General features: G+C 41.6%; 1 protein-coding gene across 1 annotated transcript in view; it reads left to right on the top strand.

The window, feature by feature from the left end:
- Positions 1-17,192, top strand: part of EPSTI1 (epithelial stromal interaction 1) — a 131,713-nt gene that overhangs the window by 29,731 nt on the left and 84,790 nt on the right. The window contains exons 3-5 of the mRNA XM_019525289.1: positions 1,702-1,785; positions 8,407-8,480; positions 9,062-9,145. Coding sequence (XP_019380834.1) covers positions 1,702-1,785; positions 8,407-8,480; positions 9,062-9,145 — 242 coding nt within the window. The remainder of the gene's footprint in view (positions 1-1,701; positions 1,786-8,406; positions 8,481-9,061; positions 9,146-17,192) is intronic.

Here is a 17,192-nt window from a genome sequence, read left to right on the forward strand (position 1 = left end):
TTAGGGGGTGGGGTACAGCAGGGCCAGGCTGGCCTTGCTGATGAGTCCTGCCAGCTTCTCCTGGGTCCTACTGCTCTTGGATCCTGTTATCTTTGACAGGCAGCCAGGAGCAGATAAATATTAATTTTCTAAATTTTTTGGGACCCATTGGGCCAGATGGAATGGCCTGGCGGGCCAGATATGGCCCGTGGGCCATATTTTGCCCACCCTGTCTTAGAGGAACCTAAATACTGTGCTAAATTGTGCTGTTACCATAGCTCGTGTTGGCCTTACTACAAAGGGAAATCACCAAGGGTGCAGACCAAAGGAACAATCTTTTTCCATGATCTGGCCACAGAAATAAGTTTGTAGCTGTGACCAAGCACAAGTGTATGACCACAAACAGCTTAAAAATGGATGATAGGGTGAAAATATGAACCCTCATTGCATGAAGTATCAGATAAAGACATTTCAAAATATAGCATCTTCTGTAACTTACATCTCCAGAGCTCCCAGCCTGTCACTGTTTTCAGAATCAGAGGGGAAAAAGAGAGGGGAGGGAGCTCAGTCTGGGGTTTTTCATCACCTTTCGGAGGGTGGGGCAGGTATATTGGAGTCTCCTCAAGGTGGGAGGGCTCCAGTTCACCCACCCCACCCTTCAGCACTGTCTGGGGAGCCCCAAGAATGAACTCCCTCCTGTTCTGAGAAGAGCGAGCACTGGCAGGGAGCCTAGGTGTTGCTATGGGAACCTGGCTGCAGGCTCCCAGCCTGCAGCTAGATTCCCCCTCCCCTCCCTGGAACCAACAGTGAACTTCTGTTTGGTCTAGGGTAACAGTGCAACTCAGAACACTTTGCAGAAATTATTCTAAGTTACAGCTGGGAGCTGCACTTCTGTCCACACCCCAAGTTGCAGGACTGCCACAACACAGATCTATATTCTTCTGTCTGCTTCTGATCTGTACCCCTTCAGAAAAGTAGTGAAGCAAACTATACACCAGTGTGCCATGCTACAGGGTGTGCATTCATTTTCTATCCATAAAGCTAGCTTGCTTCAGTATGGATTTGGTTTCTCATGATACTCCCACAGTCAGTAGCTTAACATAGGATGGGGGGGGGAATGGAGAGGGACAGGATACCAGCTCAGGCACCAGCTGGGGAGTCTCTACTGTGGCAACAGCCAGCTGTAGAGGTGGCGGGCAGTGTAGGCAGACCAGTAGCATCAGCATTCAGGGAATGTATAGGTCCCTGGAGAAAATTAAGACACCGCCGCCTTCAGCAACTCCTTCCCTTCAGTGTTCAGTGACACTCCTCCCTGCACAGACTAACAAACTTTGCTAGTTATGCCTCTTCCCACCACTTTTGGACTAAACAAACACAGGAAGAAATATGAATGATCAATGAAGGGTGACCTGTGACTTGTGTGTTTTTTGCATGTATTTATGTCCAGAGTAAATTTCCTATTTAAACTTAGCTTTGGATAGTGATGCTAGCCAGTGCATCATAACTGTGCCCATTTAAACCATTTTTAATGGGGTTTGAATTTGAAGACTTTCAGCAAGAAAAGCTGCTCAGTAGTTGATGTCTGTTTTGTACTGGTTAACTTCTGGTCAAACCATTAGTGTATGCTAACCATGTTTCTGCCCTGGGTATTAAATGTTTTACACTTTTTAGAAGTACCCTATGTTCTGTAGGCAAGGCCCATTATTTCGTTCTCTTTTTCAGTTGCTAAGAAAGAACTGGAAGATCTGGAGAGGTGGAAGGAACAGCACAGGTCAGGACCAATTAATTTGACACCACAGAGACTGGGTAAGACTACAGATATGAACTGAAGTGGTGTATTACAAAAAAATAAACAAGAATTATCTTGTGCTCTGCTTTTTAAGATGTGTTGTAGGTTAATATCGCTAAAGAGATATTATATATACCTAGTGGGTTAACAAGCTGGACTATACAAAGGTTCATCAAGTACAAAGGTTTCATTTTCTCATTTGTAAAATCTCTTCTGAGCCTTGCAGAAACTCTTATTTTCAAAAAATACAAATGAAAAGTGTTTATGTCTTATGACTTCCAAATGCCAGATTCTGTCAGCTTGTCCTTGAGGGAGGAATATGAAACAAGCTTATTTGTAAAGAAAACTAACTTATTTGGCTATAAAAATATTTGAGGAAGCCATTTGTTTTTGGTTCTTGGTGAGTCACGTGAGGGAAGCCTATGTTTAAGGTGTCAAAGAATGTTAAAGGTGACTCCTGGTATAGAGATTGTAGTAGGTGAAGAGGTGGACCATACAAAGTGCCATACTGGGTCACACGAACGGTCCTTCTAGTTCACTATCTTGTCTCTAACAGTGGATGAAGTGGATACCATAGAGCAGTGATAGATCTCGGAGCCTCTTGTGGTAGGTCTTGGAGCCTCCTGGAGTTGATCTGAGGCTGGGGTGGGGGGATGAGTGCTCACATGCATGCATGCATGCATGCACCCCAGCCCAGCAGGTCAGTCTGTGGGGGAGGGAAGGGGCGGGGGTAGATTGAGGGACAGTGGCACAGAGGCAGGAACAGGCATAAGTTGAGTGGGGTCCCAGCCTGGTGGGACTTACTTGCTTGGGAGGCATGCCCTCAAATAATTTTTTCTCCCTCTGCCTTGATCTGCTCCCCCTCCTTTCCTCCCCACAGACTTACTTTCTGGGGGGGCGGGGGGGGGGGCGGGAGGTGATGGCAGCACATAGTAGATCTTGAGTTGCTTTAAATGCCAAAGGTGATCTCCTACTTAAAATGGTTAGAGTCCACTGCTATAGAGGAAGAGTACTGAACAAGATCTCTCTGGAGTGATCTGTCCCTTATTCAATACTCTCCCTAACATCCACCATTATTGGTTTAGTAGCCAGAGAAAACATCTCTAACCATTCTGTTCAATAGCCATGAATAGATTTATCCATTATGAATTTATCCTGTCCCTTTTTGAACTGTCTGTGCTATCTGCTTCTACCACCTCCTGTGGTAATGAATTCCACAAGTTAAATAAGCATTGCATAAATAAGTACATTATCTTAGTTTTCAACTTGTCTCGTATTAATTTTACTGGGTGGCCCCTAGTTCAAGTATTATGAGATTTGGTGAAAAACAGTTTCCTGTTCACTTGGTTCACACCCTTCATGACTCTGTCATTATAGACCTCCCCCATGAGCCTTCTCCTTGCCAAACTAAAGAGTTGTAACTTTTTTAGTTTCCTGGAATGGCAACTGCTCCATGCCCCTGATCATTTTGGTTGCTCTTTTTTAATTCTTTCACAATCTAACCTTCTTTATGGAATATTTTTACAACACTCACCTAACTGGAAAATATCACATGAAACTGGAACAGAATCTTTCAGAATTGGAAAACTGGATAAGAATAAAATAGAGGGGTGAGGAAGGGAATGAACAGTAAAAATGGACTGTGGAGTTCGGAAAAAAATACCACTCATCTAATAGCTATCTCTAGTAACCCAAGGTTGAATTAATACAAAAGATGAAAGAATGGTGGTAGAAAGGGACATTAGAGGACTACCCATTGCCCTTCTAGCCTGGTCTGGTACTTACCAGATCGCAATGCCAATGACAACTGAGGATTAGTGAGAAATACTTATTATATTCAACATCTTAAAAGGCAAAAAACTTTAGCTCTAAATTTACTGAGACTGAAGAGGCTTAAGGGTAGGAGAGAATACAAGCGGTATCATTACTGTGACAACTGTAGGTCCTTGTTGTAATGAAAATTCTTTGAATGCATCCTTCTGTGAGAGTGAATCATTTTCAAGAGACTATACCATACCCAAATCACTGGAGAGTTCTCTAAGCTGAAGTTCTATAACATTTTTTGCCTATACTTTGAATAAATATTGTGAGAATTTCAAATCAGCAATATTTGTGTAACTGGCAGAAATCCAATCTTTTCAGGTACTAGGTAATTTCAGGTACCGTAGAGAGACGATAAGAACAAATAATTGAAGTTCCATCCTTACCCTTAGATAATGGAACTCTAAGCAATAAATAGAGCAGGTGTACAAAGAACAAATTGTGCCTGACAAACTCGATTGCTTTTTTGATCAAATTACATAAAGGAAATGCACAAATCATAATATATTTTGACATTAATAAAACATTTTGATATAATGTTCCACAGAATCTTATTTGAAAAATTAATTCAAGCTGGCTTGGGTCTGAGCACTGTTGAGTAGATTGAAAACTGGTTGAAAGGTTGTAAGCAAACTGTAATGATGAACAGTAATATATTGAGATGTGGCTGATGTCCAGTAGAATGTTTGCCTTGGAGATTGACGATACATGTGGTTATATTTAACATAAAGAACTGGGAGCAAGTGTAAATTTGTAGATAACACTACAATGCAAGGAGTTAGTGACGTCAAGGAGGGAAGTGGAAAAACATAAGCCCTGCTTAATGCTGTTTCACTTAGTGCTATTTCACTATAACGCTCATTTAAAATTGATACCTGATTTCACTTAACACTCAGCAAGTTTCATTATAACACTTGCAGTCACCATCTTAGGTCATTAAGAACAATTGTGTCACCAACTTGGGTCATCAGATACTTTTGGTTTCACTTAATGCTTGTTTCACTTACTGCTCTGTTTTTCAGGAACCAATTAAGAGCACTAAGCAGGGGTTGCCTGTACAAAAGGCTCAAGAGAAGCTAGAAATATGGTTAGAGAACAGCAAAATGTTCAGAGTGAGGAAAAAACTGTTTATGTAGGTCATTCATGTGACAACTACTTTTCACATGCAATAAATATGTTGGCTTGTGTGCTTTTGATTCCCTCAAATTCCTATGTATGAAAGTATCTCCATAGACTAAGGCCATTGCTGGCAGGGTTATTAACACTTTTGTCCAAGAAAGTAAGGTGCCAACATTCTTAAATCTGCAATTGTCCAGCCTCTAGTCAAGAAACAGTTTCTTGACGTTGACTACCTAGGCATCTATCCTGTTTCCAAGCTCCCTTTTTAGAGGAAGGTTTTTGAATGGGTGGTTTTCTGACAGCTCCAGATACATCTGGATGTGACTGGATTCCTGGTCACTTGTCAGGTTGGTTTTCATTCTGAGTATTGCACACTCTGAACTTGTGGGCTTGGTCAACAATCTTTGCTTGGAGATGGACAAAGTAAGCTGTGCCCAAGATAGTGGCCATCATTGGGCACCATTGAGCAGCCATTGATAGAGTTCACCATCGCCAGGGACACATCAGGGTGTAGGTGACAGTCACAATCCAGGAGATCAGAAGCAGGCAAGATAAGGGAAGCAAGGGTCCCAATTAGCTAGCGGTGCAGGAACAGGTGGGTCAAGAGGGTGAAGTCTGTAGGTAGTTAACCTGGATAGATCCACAAGTCAAAGGGCATAAGGAATATGAAGCAGGGATCCAGACTACAGTCACTAGCAGGGAGTATAGAGCAGGCAGCTATACCTGGACTGAGCTGGGATGTAGATGATAGCCAAACTAGGTGACAAACTAGGAGATGGGTGTTAAACAATAAGGGTCTGGACTGGGGTCTTGAGCACAAAGAGTCAAGGACACAGCAAGGTAGTCTGGAACACAAAGGCTCAAGGCTAGAGTCTGGAACAGACAGTCAGCAGGGACCAGGATGAAGCCAGGAAGCAGGATCCAGTGCACAAGAAACCAGGAACAAATCAGCAGGACCTAAGACACTTGGAACAAAGAAGCAGGACCTAAAGAAGGTGGGACCTAAGTAGGATCTAAGGAAACTAGGAACTGGGAAATTAAGAACATTGAATCAGTAGCCCAAGGCTAAACAGAGAGGAACCTGTCTTGTATCTTCCTGGAGCGTCCTAGGCGCTGAAAGAGCTACAGTGCATAAACAGGCAGCCACATCCATGCAAGCAAGGAGCCAGCTGGGGACAATTTAGTCTGATTGCTGCTCTGACTCCTGAAAACCATGACAGGCTGATAAAGCTTTTATGTGACTTGGCAAGTGCTCCTTGTCCCTCCTGGGATCCTTCCTGTGGAATTTCCCATGGCTCCATCTTGTCACCTCTTTTGTTTAATGTGTATATGAATATACTGGGTGAGAAAATGCAGAGATTTGGAGTGAGATCTCATCAGTATGCTGACGACACCTAATTCTATCACTTTCTTTCATCTACCCCGGGCCCAACGGTTTTGATCTTTTCCCAGGGCCTGACTGCAGTTGGCAGCTGGAAGTGGGTAAACCAACTGAAACTGAATCCAGACAAGACAGAGGTGGTAGTACTGGTGGGCACACTGCTTGGCTTGTAGGGAGATGGGGGAGGAGGCATGGGAGCAAGGATGGGGGTTTGGGACATCTATCATTGATAGAGTTCAACCGTCCCTTCTGACTCAAGTTTGCAGCCTTGGTGTGCTTGTAGATGCTCTGTTGCACCTGGAATTTCAGAGGGTGGCAGTGGCTAGGAGTGTCTTTCCTTTGGGACTTGGAGCTGGCCATCATCATCAATGCTTTTGTAACCTTGAGTTTAGACTACTGCAGCGTGCTCTATTTGGGGCAGCTCTTTATGACTTCTTGGAAGCTGCAGCTGGTGCAGAATGTAGTGGCCCGCCTTCAGATGGGGATAGGTCTGTAGGAGCACATAACTTCGGTGGTTTAGAGTCTGCACTGGCTCCCAATAGTTTTCAGGTTGCTGGTTTTGACTAAAAGGACCTAAACAGCTTGGGCCCTAAGGGACCAACCCCTCCCTTGTGCTCCATCAAAATCACTAAGATCTGCTAAGAGCAACCTTCCACTACAGTGGGGACCAACCTTATTGGCTAGTGTACCAGTCTCATCCCTCTGCCCCGTTCTTTCTTCATTGCCTTATCTGAGAAGTATTCCCTGCCAGGGAGGGGTATAATTCTCCCTGCCGGATCTGCTGTGTGCTAAGTAAACAAAGCAGCTGTGCCACATGTGCCATGGGTTTGTCATCCCTGTACTTCTAGTACCATCAGCCTGCTTGACAAAATCACATGGGAGATGTTTCTCAGTAGTTACTCCTCAGCTTTGGAATTCCCTCCCTTTTGAGGACCCCAGCACTGAGGCCTGGACCTCACTGGAAGACTTTCCTATTTGAGCAAGCCAAGCTGGGATATTGTTTAAAGAGCTTTTATTTCACAGTGTATTCTTTTCTTTTGTCTGTCTTTTATTGTAAACCACCTTGAGTTTTTGCTGGGAATTGAATGCATTTATATCTCCTTCTAGTTTCAGAGACTTAGGATCTCTACCCCTACTAGGGGGGTAATGGTTGTGTTAGTGTTTTATAGGCAACTACTTCTGGAATACTGCATGAAGGCTTGAATACCTCTGTGTAGACACACAGGGTGTATCTAGATGAGATGCTTACTGTGTAGCAGCGCATTACTACTGCACAGCAGCGTCGCCCGGCATGAACAGTGATGCAACACTACTGCACAGTAGTAACGAACTACTCCTCAGTAAACATTACCAGGCAACTGTGCTGGGACACTACTGTGCGATAATGCCAGTTAGTGCTCAGTCATTTAGTGCTTGGTTATGCAAGTACTAAATGACTGTGCAGTAACAACTGTGCAGTGGCCATCTCGTGTAGGCATGCCCATAGAAAAGAAGAAATTCAGAGAAGAGCAAAAGATAATTATGGGATTACAAGCCATATATACTTAGCGTGTCTAAACAGGAACTAGGGGAGAAAAGATTGCTTTTCCTAAATGGAGGACTCGATAGGGAAAAGAATTGAGAACAATTGGGTTAAATCAGTTATTTTGCTTCTCTCATAGTATGACAGGAGTAAAGTTCTATTGGGTTCCTTCTGATCTGTGCTCTGTCCTCAACGCTTTACATAGCCTGAGGGTGGATATTGGTACTGAAAAGCCCAGACCTCTGGAAACAACTCCTGCTTCTACTGAGCTGTATGAGGGTAGCTTGACTGAACTTTTGATTGCATTTCATAATAGAGATTTTTCTCCTTTGTTAACAAGGAGAGAACTGTTTTGTATTAAATGATTTGCATGCCTTGTTAATGCTCACACAAAGCTAGTGAAAAATCTCAGTGACAAAGTGCTTGATAAAATGGATGCTGTTTGACCAAGCTAATATATAACTTTGACTGAGCAAAGGGAAAACGTGGGCTGAACATCAGAAAACTCATCTAGAAGACAAGATGTTATTAGATGGTAGAATATCACCCAAATAAAATGATGAACTCTCAGGACTTGAGATATTTATCAGTATTATACAAGACCCTGGCTGGTGGAAGCAGTACAAAATGGTCAAAAAGACCTTTTTAGCTGTAAATTAATGTTAAACAGTTATAAATATAAAAATGGTCCTATTTTTGCATAATTTTAATTATTGTATTATGGTGTCTTTAATGACAGACCTTGTGAGTTTAAAATATTTCATTTAACATATAAAATGTAATTTATATTTTTAGGTGGAAGAATATCAGAGGCTGAAGTAAGACAAAAACAACAAATCAACCTCATGCAATCTAAATATCAGCAAAAGGTCAGGAAGAATGAATCTGATTTCAGTGTAATTCAGGAAAGACTGTTTCATGTCACTGTTTCATTATGACTATAAAATGAATTCTCAGCTGTGTGACAAAAGAAAGGCATAAAACTTGAGAAGGGAGTCAAATGAAAGCTTGAAAACATAGAAAATGAGGAGTCTAGCCATAAATATGTAGTAAATCATATTGCAGATCATTTATAAGATGGCAACCAGGATAGTAATAATGCCATGTATATTGCACTCTTCTATATTTTTCAACATGCTGCATAAACATTAACGAACCAATCGATGTAACAACTGACTTTGAGGGATCAAGGTGTTATTCCCATTATAAAATATATAGACCTTTGTAAACTGTCATTCAGCAGTGTAGATTCTTGGGTAACTTACTGTTAGTTAATGGTAGAGCTATTATATAGTCCATGGCATTGTTGTCTAATTACAGTAAGTTGCAGGCAGTTGGTTTTTGTTTTTCTTTGTAATTTTCATCAGGACCAGGACTTAGGGCTGAAAGACATACATTATCAAAAAACAAGCTGTAATGCCATCTCTGTGGATGTTTTAATTCTATATAGCTTAAGAGAGAAGAATATGCACGAATCAAGAGAGAGGCTGAAGAAGCTGAAATCCAGAAAAAGAAAGCAATTCAAAGAGAAAAGGTAAGACTTCTGAATAACCAGAATAATTCCTTGGAACAGCAGTGCTTTACCTCAGTGAGTCCTATGGGAAAGATCCATGGCATTGCTCATACTTTTATACCAGATAAGATGAAAAACTATATCTTCAAGTTTCAAATATGCCGTGAGATGAAATGTGGACTGACATTTGGTGTTCTCATTTGCTTGCAAGCTTGCTATGTCTGTGGAAGGGAAGTAGATTGTGCTGAGTGGAGTGTTGTTGTTATGACTCTGATGTTATAACAAACTCAAACTTGCCTATTGATGAAAATCTGCAAATCTCCCAAGGTACAGCTTTCAGTTTAGGAATCTTACAGGTCAGCACCTTAAAATCTCAAAATGTTGGAATTGTCACCACAAGACAAATGAAGGACTACATGCAAAAACAGTTCATAGAATCATAGAACCATAGGCCATGTGTAGATGAAATGAGGGGCCTGTGTGCAAGACACTTTAAATTGGGCTAAATACTTTTCCACCACTTTAATAGTGTCGGTGTTTGAATACCTCAGCAGTGTATTGCGCATTAATTCCAGCCCCTGTAGGAAATTCAGTGGCATAATGTGCCTTAAATGACTTGGGGTACAGCAAATTAAAACTTCTCTGAGGAGTTTTAGTTTGCTGCCCCTACAGCTGCGAAGTGAAGGACTGGGCTCTGTGCAGCTCCATGGCTCTGCAGGAAGCCCTGCAGGCAGCCTGGCAGTAGCCCAGGAAGGCAGGCTCTGCCCAAGAAAAGTGGCAAACCTGATCTCACCCCCACTGCCTCCAACCCCAGAGCCTGCCTGCCTGCCTGAGCTGCACAGGAACCCGGTGCTTCCCTCCATGGCTGTGGTGCCCCCCTGGGACCACCCAAGCTGGGTGCCTGTGGGTGGGTGCCACCTGAGGGGGTGTCCACCACTGCTGCAGAGGGAAGCACCAGCTCCTCCCCGCCCGCACCGCAGTCCAAGGACTGCTTCACCACAGAGAGGCAGGTAAGTCCAGTGTGTGCATAACACAGGGGCTTAATTGGCTCTAAATTGCAGCAGTGTTTTTAAAAACCTGCTGTTTCAATTTAGTCCCCCCATTTTGTCTACACATGCCCATAATCGTTAGGGGCTGGAAGGGACCTGACAAGTTGTCAAGAATCAAGGCCTGATTAAAGACCCTATAGATCAACCACCTGATTCCATCATGGCATTTTATGTATGGATCACAGCAAACACCACCACAACCTTGTTTAGGTGTTGTGAACACTGGCTACACAAATGATAAATGAAAGAGGGCCCCAATATGCAAAAATAAAAAAGATACCCAAATAATGGGGCATCTACTGAATTGCTGCACTTCATGATTCATCTCCATTTGTCTTGATTCCTTCTTTGTCAAAGGAAGTCATAAAGTGAAGTCACAGAATCAAAGTGAAACAGAAATTGACCATTAGTGTTGCTTTTTAAGTTGCCATACAAAAGAAAAAGGTGGTATGGCTCCAACTTCTTTATTACTTGAGATGCAAACCTATATTGAAAATATTGTTCCATGTAAGGTGTGTAGAGAACCACTGTAGTTTATATATCTGTACACAGACATGGGGGAAAATGCTAAAAATAATACTAAGGTTGTAAAGTAAAGCACTTCAATTTAACAAGTGCTGAAAGGTTGCTAATGCAATTTTAATTTGGCTCCTTTATGCTTATTAGCTACTACTATATTTAACTACCAGTAAGGATTACGTTGTTCTCCATAGGGCCTCCACCCCATTCAGTGCACAAAATGTCCAGAGCTTGCTTAATGAGCATGTTGTTATCAGTACGTGGAATGTGTGACCCTATGCCATATTTATTGCATGCTTGTCAAATTTTGTTCTGGAGCACAACCATTAACTTCCTCATTAGCTTTTATTATTCCAGTTTCTGGGTTTCACAGATATTAATGAATCTATTTTCATACCACCCCTGTGAATTGAAGGGATATAATTCTCCATTTTACAAACATTAAAGAAAACTTAGAAACCACCTGTCAACAAGATTTTAGTTTAAGACATTTTCTTGCATCACTTAGATTCCTAAGCAGAAGAGGGATAGAATCCAGTTTTCCAGGACAGTGTCCAACTCTCCAACACCTGAAACTATCCTTTATTCCTGTCTCCCAGCCTCATTCATTTAACATTTTTCAACTTTGCAAAAAATAAGATGTTTGTCATGCAGACAGTAGCCCCCTCAGCTACATGACCCAGGTTCATCAAGGCAGCAGGGTGGGAAAATGTTATGAGATTGTGTAAGTATACTCCTTGAATTGCAATCTCATAATCCCCTGTTGCTTTTCTCTGAATTCCTTCTTTATTGTGTTATATAGAGATACTGAAGACTCTACACCCCTTGTATGTCTCCATTAGAATACAATACAGTTATACAGGCAATTTGAATTATGGCACACTAACTTTTGAGTGCTTGACTTTACAACCTATTTTTTGGTGCAACTTGCTAGATTTTTTAAAAAGCAAACCAAGTACAAAGTTCATCATATAGCGATATAGTGATATCCCCAATACACTCAGTGATGATGGAATCATTAAAGCAAGTTAGTGGTTAAATTGTAGCAAGTTTCTACTTAATATATGCAAACAAAAAATGCAAATGCTTGTCATTTGGAATTTTTGGAGTGGATTTTTTTCAGAGAACACAAAAATGAACATTTCTGACAAAAAACTACCCTTTGCAAAATATAAAGTTTCTGCTACAGAGTGGGGCAATAGGACTTTTCAAATAACAGATTGCTAAAAGTTAAAGATTGTGGCTTTGTGTTGGTGGGAAAGCTGGGGAACATTTTGAATCTGCTGTGCCATTTGGGCTGAAATCAAAAATGACCCCCTGCTTCCACCCTCCCAATTTAACCTTGGCTTCTGCCAGATATCTAGGTATCTAGCCTGGAATATTTTGGCTAATTTTCCTCATTCTTTGGCCCTGGTGTGGAAGAAAGACTAGCTTTCTCACTTGCCCTTAACCTATACATAGACTGAAACATTTGCTACCACCTGCTTTTTTCAAAAGACTAAGTACTAAGGGAATTAGGAGATGAAATGACAACATTCAAAGTATAGTACAAATCAGGATGTAATGGCTACTTATAAAAGAGAAAACAGAACTGAAGTTATTGCATATGGAAAGTCTGGCTTGGAAATAGCAAATCCTCCTTTCAAGCTACCTCTGTTTTCCTTCAATCATGAATAATTGCATTGTATACCTTGTTATATGGTAACAAGCTCTTGGTTTGCAGATCTTCAAAGTAGTTGTCCAGAGCTTCTGCTGCATTTTTAGGATCCTAAGAACTTGCTTGCTGTGGAGGCTACTGTGACTTGATCATCAAATAACCTCTCTCCTAGCCACAACTGCTAGATTGTAAAGTGGTCATGTTCCTAACATGCCCCTATTCTATGAACCACAATGAGGACAGTTAAAGCTGCTCATCCTGGCTATACACAGCCTCTTGTTGCTGCTTTGTCTCACCTCCAACATCTAAAATGGTCATAGAGTGGATAGAATCAAGCCTCGGGCCTTTATAGCAGAAGTTCCCAAACTTTTTGTTATCATATATCCCTTCAATCTTATTTTAATCCTGTAAATGCCAATTATTATAATAATGAAAATTAAATCCACTGTTACACAATTTCTCCTGCATAACCCCCAGAGATATCTTGCATACCTCTAGAGATATGTATAACACAATTCGGGAACCCCTGCTCTTGACTATATACTCAGTCTATCAGCTATTTCCTGAAACAGCTGTTAAACATATAGCTCATGGACCAAATCCATCCCATGTAGGTGGGTCATGTGGCCCTCAAGACTTTTTGTTGTGGCTGCCAGTAGCCAAGGAGAAGGTGTCATTATGGCTGCTGAAGTTGCAATGTAAATGTAGACAGCACCCAGGAGAACACTGCCACAGAATTCATTCAGTGTATTTTGGTCACTACTAGTAACTGAAATTGTGGCATTTGCCCTCTGGGTGCTGGATATCCTGACACTGGATGCATCTACACATGCATTTACTATGGAATAAGGGTTTTTGGGTAGGCATCTATACATGCAGGGATTAAGAAGCAGATTTACACCATTCCCTGCAGCCCGGTAATGAGCACCTACCACCACCGGGGGGAGCTCCAGGCTCCCCTTGGGTGCTAGCTCAGGGGCTGGCTGGGAGCACAGGGCCAGGAGACAGCTGTCTCCTGGCTCTGGGAGGTTGTCTCCTGCTGGAGCAGGGACAATGTCTCCCAGCCTGAGCCCCATGACTGGGGCTTAGTCTGGCAGATAAGAGTCTCCCAGCCTCTGCTCCTCAATTGCAATCCAGGAGCAGGGGGCTTGGAGCTCCCTGCTGCCCGGGCTAGGGAACATAGTCCCCACCCAGGATCCTTTGGTGAAGCCCTTTGCTTCTGGTCAGGCATCTACATGAGTGCTACAGTGCTTTTACTAATCCCCAAGTAAATTTGCTACTTACATTTTGAGGTAGCAAATTAACTCAGGATTAGGGAGGTTTAACTGTGAAGTAAGCATGTGCATGTGTAGATGCACATGCTTACTTCACAGTAAACTGTGCTAGTGTGAAGTTGTGTCTCACGTAGGTGTGCCCACTGTGGCTCCAGCAACTGTGGCAACGGAGCTTGAGTAACTCTTTGGCTGTCAGCACTGATGCAGAGGTCCTGGCAGTCTCGGGGAAAAGAGCTGTGGACCAGATTTGGAGGTCGGTTGTCTGGCCTGCAAAAAGTCCTGTAATCTGAATCCAGCCTGCCAACTGTTTTGAATTTGCCACTCCTGTCCTCAAAGAATGAAGTCACCCTAAAACTATGGATGCTACAGACCCCATTGTCTTTTAATATAAACATGTTACAGTTTCAGAGATTAATACCTGATTAGGACAGCCTCTGTATGAGGTCAGCCAAAAAGGGTAATACTGTACCTTCTCTTTCAGCATCACCCACATGATACCAACAAAGAGTTCATTACCAAATCCTCCAGTTATTTCACACACACTGCTTGTCTATAGATTCTTCTTCTGAGATGCTTCTAGTCTTTGTGACGATAACATATGGCAGCTGAAGGAACTTTCATACTTTTTTATTGTTGGAGACAAGGCAGCAACTAGTTCAGAAGATAACATAAAAACGTGGGATCTCCTGACAGTAGGAAATTCATAGAGGTACAATTGTGTAATGAAGATGAGCAATTATATGGAATAATCCTCCACGTAGAAACTAAAAACACTTAAGATTAAAGGCTGCTTTGGAAATTCTTGTGTTAATTGGTTGTTTTTATATCCCACAGTAAACACGTCTTATTTTGCCCTTTACCATGAGTATAGACCCTGATCCCACAACTGACTATTGGGGCTTAGCCCTGCCTAGAACCCTGTAGAGCAGGGGTTCCCCAACCGTGGTACATATACGGGGGTACCTCTGGGGGGTACATGGGAGAAATTGTATAAAGGAAAATTTAATTTTCATTATGATAATAATTCGCATTTAAGAGGTCAAAATATAAAATGTATGTTACGTGGGCAGCTAGTAAATCTGGAAGGGGGTACACAATAAGAAAAAGGTTGCGAACCACTACGCTAGAGGTATGGACACTGACAGGGAACTGCCCACATGCAGTAACTCGTGATAGCTTTAAACAGCTGGCACTACAGTCTTAAAAGGTAGTTGTGAATGCTCATGCACAGTTCCAGTCTTTAGTATGAGCATGGATGAAAATGGGGAGGGAGGGCAAGAATTTATTTACTTTATTTACACATTAAATAGATATTATTTGCCCATGGTAACTGGACAAGTGGAATGTTTCAAGACTGCTATAATTACAGTTATGACTAGAAAAGATATTGATGTAGCAGTTCTGTTTTCCTACTCTTAAATTTTCTTGCCTTCAAATCCAGTGTATAAAATGTTTATAGAGGTGTAGACAGTAAAGTCTAAATAGCAGTTTCTTTTGAAAATGCAGTACCATGGCAAATATCTTAGCCATACAAATTTGTTTATTTACTAGAATTAAATTTATATTTATAAAGCAAGTGAAAACCTGTAAAGAGGCATCAAAGGGATCTCTAAAAAAATTGGAACTAATCTGTGTTTTTTGTAGCGACCTTGGAGCCAGCAGGGATTTTGATTGAAATAACATATTAACATACTGAATACCCAGTGTTGTTTAGTAGAAAATATCTGCAGCACTCAACAAGGCCATCAAAAGGTGTTGATTTGGCTTTTTGCACCTGGCAACCTCAGCCTGGCTGCAAATAAATCACTCCTCAGAGCTGAAGAAAATTGAGGCGTAGGGTTAGAGAGGGAAATAATGAAAGGAACAAGCTATCCAATTCTGCAGAAATTTGACTAGTTCAGTAGGGCCAGGTTTTGGCCCTGATTATCTATGGAACAGCTTTTTTTTTTTTTTTTTTTTTTGCAAATGATAGCTAATCCAGCCAGAAGCTAGATTGATTGCCTACTGCACCTGCAGAACATTAACTAGGTGCATGTCTTTGCCTGAAAAATCACAAGCCCTTTTTCCTGTTTGATGGGCATCCTTCTTTTGATCAAAGGCATTATTCATTCAATAAAAAATAAACCATATGACAGTTTGAAAGGAGATAATAGCTAGTCAGTTTTGTCAGCAGGGGTACTGAAACTTTCACAGCTGGAAAGCTACTTCCCCAACAAATGTGAACCGCAAAGATCTACAAAATAATATGTGATAGCTGTGTTGAGATGTACAACTCATTTAATTTGATATGTAAGGATGATGCCTCATAAATCAATGTTACTATTTATGGACACAGCCTCTGCATGGGATATTACTCAATTTCATCCTCTCCCTCCTATTAATGCAAAAAGTAATCTTTATTCAGAGATGGAAAGTAGAATCCCCTCTCTCTCCTGATTTTGCCATTGGAAGGAAGAACAGGGTGTCCCTGTCTCTATCCCTCTTCAGGTTCTGATCAGGAGAAGGGAGGATCCCCATGGTCTTTCACAGAACCAGCTTCTTGTGCAGACGTTGTCCACGCTCTAATGTGTATTGGTCTAGGCTAGGAGTGAGTCTCAGTCATGCTCATTGTGCCCTTAATCCAGATTGGGTGCAGTACTAATCAGATCATCAGATTCTGTTGTACGTGGAAAATTCAAAGCTGGTTGTTGAGCAGTAATGAGCTGTGTACATTCCATCTTTTTTCTATGTGATGATATCAGAACTTGCTGAAATAAGTTAGTGCAGACTCCCTGATATTAATGAAGGAGTCAGTTTTATAACATGGGCTTGAATAGAGGTAACAAGTGCAGTATGAAAGGAGGAAATAGGCAACTTGAGGCATCATTCTTAACCTTTTCTAAGGAGTCCTGTAATTTCTAACAGTGCCTCAAAAACTAACCTAGTGTTCTACTATGAAAGCTCTTCAAGGAAAACAAGAGGAGAAAACTAAGATATGAAAGCTTCCTAAGGTCAGACCTCAGTGCACTACATCCTGTATGTCTGATCTATTTTTCTAGCTTGTTCTGGCCCCTAGTCTTAAAGTCATTCCATTAGCACTTCAGCATCTAGTTCAAAATTAGCTAAGTGTAAAAACGATGAAAACAGTTGAAGTAAAAAGGTAGTACATGACACAATGCTATTTGCATATAATCCACTTTTCATGGTAGGAACTCTTTTTTTAATGTAAAGAATAAAATGGAATTTTGTCTGATAAAACCATGTAGACAGTGATTTTGTTGTGTTACTAGAATATTTTAGCTTGAGCAAGTTGTTTTAGTATTAGCTAAAGCCAGGCAATTTACAGATTTTCTTCATGCCTCTCTGCTAATGTGTTTCAACATATGTGCCTTCATTACCACAGCTGTTTCAGTCCTAGCCCTATCTTTAAGGTAGTGCCAGTTTTTCGTAGACATTTCATAGACATTAGGGCTGGAAGGGACCTCGGAAGATCTTCGAGTCCAGCCCCCTCCCCCAGGGACAGGAAGTCAGCTGGGGTCATAGGATCGCAGCAAGATAAACATCCAAATGTCTCTTGAAGGCGTTCAAAG

The sequence above is a fragment of the Gavialis gangeticus genome, unplaced genomic scaffold (assembly GCF_001723915.1).
Source record: "Gavialis gangeticus isolate Ggan-Ray unplaced genomic scaffold, GavGan_comp1, whole genome shotgun sequence".
NCBI lineage: Eukaryota > Metazoa > Chordata > Crocodylia > Gavialidae > Gavialis > Gavialis gangeticus.